Source organism: Coptis chinensis, chromosome 9 (assembly GCF_015680905.1).
Source record: "Coptis chinensis isolate HL-2020 chromosome 9, ASM1568090v1, whole genome shotgun sequence".
Lineage (NCBI taxonomy): Eukaryota > Viridiplantae > Streptophyta > Magnoliopsida > Ranunculales > Ranunculaceae > Coptis > Coptis chinensis.
In genome coordinates this window covers 33,262,114-33,269,748 of record NC_141464.1, presented here as the reverse complement: position 1 = coordinate 33,269,748, position 7,635 = coordinate 33,262,114, and the positions used below count along the sequence as shown (strand labels likewise).

Genomic DNA, 7,635 nt, shown 5'->3' with positions numbered 1-7,635 from the left:
TCAGGGTGTTATATAGGTGAGAGAATCTCATATTGGGACCAAGATAACTCACTTGGATTGATTTTTACTGGTAAGGAAGTTGTTATATTTTTCTCTATCTAAACAATGTCACCGGAGGCCTATTGAAGTTTTGTGAATCAGGTTGACTAAGATGGAAGTATAAGTATATGTGTATAAATAGGAGCAATAGAAGTTATGGATGAGATATGAGGGACCACATAATTGTGCCATTGAAGTTGTGTGAATCAGGTTGACTCAGATGGATGTATAAGTATGTATATAAGCAGGAGCAATAGAAGTTATGGATGAGATATGAGGGACCACATAATTGTGTCATCGGTGGTAATATGGTATTGCTCAAAGATGTCAAAGCTATGCTATAAAGATTGTAAAGTAAGAAAGAAAATCTTCTTGGGTAGCTAGCTAAAGTTCGATATGATGCGTATAATACATGCAAAATAAATCATGTCTACCACAACACAAGAGGGCTAATAGTTGTAATTATGTAATAACTCTTACTTAATTACTTAGCTTTACCAATGTAATTTAATTCATTGTCTGCATGTTATACTTTTTTTTGCAACAGTTATTGATGTCTTTCTAAAAGACTGGTTCAATTTAACGCTAGAGGGCATGCACTATGCTAGTATAATTAATTACTCTGATCAAAACTCAATAACCTGTGACACCCAAAAAAAATATTTCAAGCTATTAGCAGGCCAGTCTAACTTCTAGGAATATATCTTGAGGCTACATGAAAAAGTATACAAATTATATATACAAAGCCTGGGACATACCAGATCTAAATCTAATGTTGAAATTGTTAGAGTAGAAATCTATAAAGTGGAAATATTATTATGTTTTGATGCAATTACAGAGGGACTCACTCTCCTTATATAAAGAGAGAACATATACTCTGACTACTACCTACTCAATGTGGAACTAAACCACATACTGTAAACATTGCTAGTACTAATATTTCCCAACACTCCCCCTCAAGGCAAAATATATAGAGTTTCAGGCTTGCAATTACAATACTAACCTCAACAAAGTGTCAATAAAGACTCCCCCTTAAGCAAATAAAAAAATAATAATTAGATAGATTCTACATTTCCAAGCTCCAGCCGCAAGCCAATCTATGAACGAGCACTTAGTAAAAAACAACAACAAAGGCTTTAGGCACTTATGCGTCGGTAGCTCCACAAACAAATGCTCTTCAACTAAAGGTAGCTCAAGAACCAGGGCAACACACACTGAAAAAGCTCGACCAATACGACTAATTAAAAATAGTTGAGCTACATTTAATTCACATAATCATAGCCCAAAGGGGTGAAGTATTCGAGCAATCAATAATTAACCGAGGGCAATTCAGATAACCTTTCAGCATGTTTATCGAGAAACAAACAGGGTTGCTGATCACTTAGCCTCCCTCGGTCATTTCTTTTCTAGCTCTACACCTGAAAAATATATGTATTTTTTCCTTCCTTTTGATGATTGTTTGTCAAAAATCATAGAAGAGGACAAGGAAGGTAAAATGTACTCAATATTTTCATGAGGGTCTGCCAAAACCCATGCTTAACTTAAAAAAAACAAAAAATCAAACATATTAGCTTCTAACGTTCCCCCTTACTAGAATACTTTCCAACACCATCAACTACCATCTCAAAGCTTCAAGTAACAACCACAACAATAGCATCCAATAAAAGGCTCTGAGCAAAAAACTCGGTAGCACAAAAATGCCTATAATTTCTTGACTATGGTAGTAAAGGGTTGCTTAACAAGTGGCAACTCCAACAATAAAAAAGCTCCTCAATTAGAGTAGCATTAACAGACCAACTTTTTAGCACATAACAACTCGCAGTGCCTTATACCAAAACTTCGTTCCAACATCACTTGATAGATAATGCAAAAGCAAATACTTCCAATATATACTCTCCCTCATATACAAATACATAATGTACCCAACTCCCTATAAACATTTTGTTGCAGATAAATAATGGCAGCATAAGAAAAACACAAAATTACCTCAACAAAAGGTAGTAAAAGTCTGTGAAACACTTGAATACTCGGCATCACTGCGGCATAAAAAGGGAATCAAACCTTGAAAAAATGAACCATCAATGACAACAACATATGATAAGCTCCTCAATAAGAGGGCTAAAAAAATAGTTAGTGAAACACCAGAGAACTCGGCACTACGACGTAAAAGGGAGTAAAACCCTTATATATATACATATATTAAACGCAAACATAATAAGTAGAACGTATACAAAATAATCCAACACGTGAATTGGATAACCCCAACCATGAACAAGATAACCCAAAACATGAATTGGATAACCAGAACGTGACTGGAACCGCAAATCAAGAACAAGATAATCAGGATAAACAAAAAATGCGAACATGATAACCCACATAGAAATTGGGTCGAATCTGACCCATACAACCTTATTCTCTACCCATTTCCTCACCATACCAGATCAGAAGACTAACAAATATGGACCCAACAAACTCATAATCAAACACCAAATTCAGACACACAAGACCTACCATCACAAAATTAGATCTTTAGGGTTTAGACCTAGGGCACCCTTACATATGAATTTTTAGATCAAAATTTGGGTGGAGAATATGAAGTGTTCCTCTCACCATAACAAGTTAAGTTCCACCCTAGTATTCCTCTCACCAAATTTAGATATGCAAGACCCACCATCACAAAATTAGAAGAAGAAGTAAGTTATTGAAGGAATATGGAAAAGTATGAAGATGGTTATTGAGGGTTCTTCTCACCGAGTTGAGAGAACCCCATAAATGGAATCTTGTTTTTTTACTTAAGTCCTTCTCTTCATTAACTCATAGGCATGTTAATGAAGTTTTAAGAACTTTGTTGTAGTGGCCGCGATGTAGCAAGATTGGACTAAGTCCGCGTTATAGAGGTTAGGAGGCAGCATAAAATAAGCGAGGGACAATGAGGAGCAGTGAATTAAGGCATGGAACCCTAGTCCACAGGGCGGCATGTGTCTGGGTCGGTAGGAGGAGTCGTAGGATGAATAGACAGATGGAAGGGTCCCGATGAGAGGAGGGAGACTATAAAAAAGAGAAGATGAGGAGAAAAAAGGAGGACGCTAGGGTGAGAAAAGGAAAAGAAAGAGAGAAAAGAGAGGAAAGAAAGAAAGAAAAAGGAGCTTGTAGAAAAGAGAGTGTTAGGGTCAATACATTTGGCGCCGTCTGTGGGGACTAGAGAAAAGCAACTTAGAAATGGCACTGAAGAGAGTAGTAAGTAGGCCAAAGAAGGTTAGGGTTCATGAGCCGACGTCGGAAGCGGCAATTGAGGAGGGAGAAGAACTAGAAGAAGGGTGAGCAACGGAAGAAACACGCCTAATGCGAGAGGAGATTGAGAGGCTGAGAGAGGAGAACGATGAGCTGCGAAGAGAGAGAGAAGACAGAGGAGGAGGCCGGGAAGAGCTAAGCGAGGGGTCAGAAAATGATGGATCTGAAGATGAGGAGGAGCCCGGACCGAATCTAGTAGAAAACCCGATAGCGGGGTTTACAATGGAGCAAGTCCAAGAAATGATAGACAATGATAGGGAGGCAAACCAACGGCCCGAAGAAGGGCCTTGGGGTGGCGGCCGGTTAGGTGGTGGCTGGGTTGAATCGCAAACCCACTAGTAGATGACATATGAGCTTTAGAGGTTCCAAAGCGGTTCGCCCGGCCGAGGTTGAGAGGTATGACGGCAAAAAAGGATCTAGCGGACCACATTCATCATTTTCGACAACGGATGCCACTCTGGCGGGAGTCTCCGGTATGATCGGTTTTGCGATGTATGATGTTCCCCGCTAGTCTTAAAGGAGAGCGTCCGGATTGGTATTACCGATCGCTAGTAGGGAGCATCAAGAATTTCTAGGAGTTGGAGCAGGCATTCATAGATCACTTCATACATCGGGGGAAAAAAGTGGGTGGTGGACATCCAGCGTCTCTATTCAATGTCGACAAAAGATCCATGGAATCAGCTAGGGAGTTTACGTGTGGTCGGTTCAAAGCGAGAGACGAAAAAGTTGAAAATCTGGATGAGAGGATAAGCGGTGATAGCCTTTGAGAGAGCTTTCTCCGGGGGACGAGGAGTGCACCAATCCGTGGCCAAGAATGAGATTGCGACACTACATGAGCTGTATCCACGAAAGGAAAAGTATATAAGATACAGAGATTCTATGCAGAAGGATTCAAAGAGGACGGGGAAGGCCTTGTTGTCTTTGGAGAAGGATCGGGAATGGCAGAAAGTGGGGACGTCGGAAAAAGAAAGTGGGAGATACAGCGGAGTGCGGCCTTGGCGAGGAGGCCGGGAAGGAATCCAAAGAGAGTACAAGGAGAGGAAGCCATACCACGAGATGGAATAGACTCCACTGAACAAACCGCTCAGTGAGATCTTGCCCTTAATAAAGAATCTGCTGGGGTATGAAGGACCGCGAACCATGCCAATAGAGATACCGGAGAAGCCCTTTTGTGCATATCATCAGATAAGGAATCATGAGACGAATGACTGTTACGCTCTAAAATGGTTGGTTCAGAGAATGGTGGAAAAAGGGAGGATGGGATAATTTGTGAGAATCGGTCGGAATGAGGAGCGCATGCCGCCGCAGGGAAGGATACTGGGAACCATCAACGTGATTTATAGCAGGGAGGTTATGAGTCTTAATGCTCATAGAGACAAGATACGGCAGACCGTGTGCATCCAGCAGATTAATGAGAAAACGGATAGGCCACGGCAGTGAGCGGTGGCAGCGGCAGAAAATGATAGAATCGTGTTTAGCAACACGGACCTACGAGCAGTGGACTCACCACATGAAGATGCATTGGTCATTACAGTGGCAATGGGGAATTACATGGTGAAAAGGGTGTTGATTGATTGTGGGAGTGTGGTAGATCTGTTGTTCAGAGGTGCTTTAGAGGAAATGGGAGTTGATCCTAAGCAGCTGCGTCCGTCGCGAACTAATTTGTATGGATTTAACAAAAGTATGACAGAGCCCATGGGGGAACTCTTACTGCCCGTGACAGTCTTCACCCATTTCATGGTGGTGGATTCGACTTATAATATAATACAATCTTGGGAAGGCGGTGGATTCCGCGAATGAAAGGCGGTCCCATCAATGTATTATCGGGTATCGATTCTCCACCCCTACCGCATGTACGAGGTCTACGGTGATCGAGGTTCTGACAAAAAACAGTCATCGAGGGAACCATGAAGCGGTTGATTGGCGGATCGAAAGGAGAGCTTCAATCCTAGGAAGAGGCCGGCATAACAATTCTGATGCACCTCAGGGGAGGGAGATGGTGAGACAGTGACAGATCCAAAGATGCTCGATGAGATAGAGGTGGTGAATATTGGGATAGGGGAAGAGGAGAAGTTCACATCGATAGGATCTAGTTTGCCTAAGGAGTGGAGGGGTAAGTTGATATAGTTCTTGTCAGATAATAGAGATGTCTTCGCTTGGACAATAGAGGATGCTATTGGGTTGAACCCCGAGTTCGCATGTCATCACTTGCATATGAAAGAGAACGCCAAACTAGTGAGGCAAAAGATACGCAGTATTAGGCCAAAATGCGCTGAAGGGATCTGGGAAGAGGTCGCTAGATTAAAAGGGGCGGGGATAATCCGAGAGGTAGAGTTCATAGACTGGTTATCTAATATAGTCATGGTACCAAAAAAGAATGGGAAAGTGCGTATGTGCGAGGACTTTACTGATATAAATCTAGAGTGTCCAAAGGACAGCTATCCCATTCCACGAGTAGATGAGTTGGTGGACAGGACGGCCGGGTTCAAGATATTTTCCTTCATGGACGCATCGATGGGGTATAATCAGGAGAAGACCTCGTTTGTGGTGGAGGGCGTTACTTACTGCTATACGAGGATGTCGTTTGGTTTAAAAAATACAGGGGCAACCTTCCAGCGGTTGGGGGAGAAAATGTTCAAAAGCAAGATTCGGAAGGGGATTGAGATTTATATAGACGACATGGTGGAGAAAAGTATGTCAGAAGAGGAACATATAGAGGGGTTCGCGAGAAACCTTCGGGATCTTGTGTAAATACAACTTGGCCCAACCACGAGAAGTGTACTTTTCGGGGTGACTACACAGAAAGTTTTTTGGGGTATATCATTACTCATAGGGGAATCGAGGCTAACCCCGAAGCGGATAAAGGTCCCCGTAAAGATGCCATCTCCGCAGAATGTGAAGGAAGTACATCGGTTAGTAAGAAGGGTCGCGGCCCTAAATAGATTTATTTCCAAGTCATCTGATAAGTGTAGACCGCTGTACCGACTGTTAAGGAGCACACTAGATTTTGTATGGATCGCAGAGTGTGAGGAGGCATTCCAGGAATTGAAAAAATATTTGGGCAAAGCGCCTTTGCTGTCATGGCCCGAGACCAGGGAGAAGTTGTATTTGTACTTGGGTGGTAGACAAGGTGGCTAAGCCGGTATATTTTCAGAGCAAGACTTTGTTAGATGTAGAGACACGATATAGTAGGAGCGAGAGGTATGCCTTGGCATTAGTATTTTCAACCCTGAAGCTGAAACCCTACTGTGAAGCACATGTGGTGGTGGTGGTAACGAATTTGCCTCTGAGACAAGCACTGAGAACGGAAAAATCTGGTAGAATGTTGAAGTGGGCGTGATCTTTGAGTTCCTATGAGATCTGATTATCAAATAAGAAGAACCGGAGAAAGTCTTTGGTAGTGGCTGAGTTTAAAGCGAGTTTCCCTAAAAGGATCCCAGCGTGGGGAGAGGAAATGATTATGGAACTAGAAGCGGGGAGAGTGAGCGAGACCTTCTAGACCCGTGGGATAAGAGGAATAGGTAGAGGGTATTTGCAGATAGATCGGCTACCGACGCATGCAGCGGCATAGGAGTCATGTTGGTTACACCTGATAATAGCAGAATATAGCAAACCATAAAACTCGGGTTCGCGGCATCCAGCAATGAGGCGGAGTACGAAGCAGTGATCCCAGGATTGAGAATGGCCGAGGATTTGGGAGTGAAGGAGCTAATAGTCTATTCTGATTCAAACTTAGTGGTGTGTCAAGTGAATGGAGGGTTCGCCGCTCGATGCCCCAGGATAGCAAGATATTTGTATGTGGTGCGTAAGCGAGCTGAGAAATTCACAAAACTCTGTTTCCTTCACTTGGACCGGGGAGAGAACAGACACGCCGATGCCCTAACATATGTAGCAGCTGCAATTCTCGGGTCGAAGGAGAGAACAATACGTGTGGGAAGGTTGGAGAAACCGAGCACCGAGGATGAGATGGAGATTTGTCAGGTTGCGGAAGAGAATGAGGGTTGGATGGAGCCTATTAAGGACTTTTAGCAGGAAAGGAAGTCCGCGGATAAAAGGGAAGAAGAGGAGATGGGAGCGGACTTCTGAGATACGTTCTGGCGGAAGGAGAGTTATATCGGAAAAACTTCAGTGGACCACTTCCAAAATGTTTTGGTCCGCGACTATCCCAGGAGGTGTTGGCAGAACTACACGAGGGGGATTGCGGGAGCCAATCAGCGGGGAGAACGTCGGCACATCGCTACTCTTAACCGCGGTGGTATTTCTGGCCCCACATGAAGAGGGATGTTATGGAATTTGCTAAGAGGT

General features: G+C 43.1%; 1 protein-coding gene across 1 annotated transcript; it reads left to right on the top strand.

Moving 5' to 3' along the window:
• The first annotated feature begins 7,011 nt into the window (after positions 1-7,011).
• Positions 7,012-7,359, top strand: LOC147475622 (uncharacterized). Its single transcript, XM_086585471.1, has one exon. It carries the CDS (start codon positions 7,012-7,014, stop codon positions 7,357-7,359), a length of 348 nt encoding a protein of 115 aa, XP_086441597.1.
• The last annotated feature ends 276 nt before the right edge of the window (positions 7,360-7,635 follow it).

What these genes read in the sequence shown, in the direction of transcription:
- LOC147475622 (XM_086585471.1), top strand. Translation starts at nt 7,012, where the DNA reads ATGGCCGAGGATTTGGGAGTGAAGGAGCTAATAGTCTATTCTGATTCA.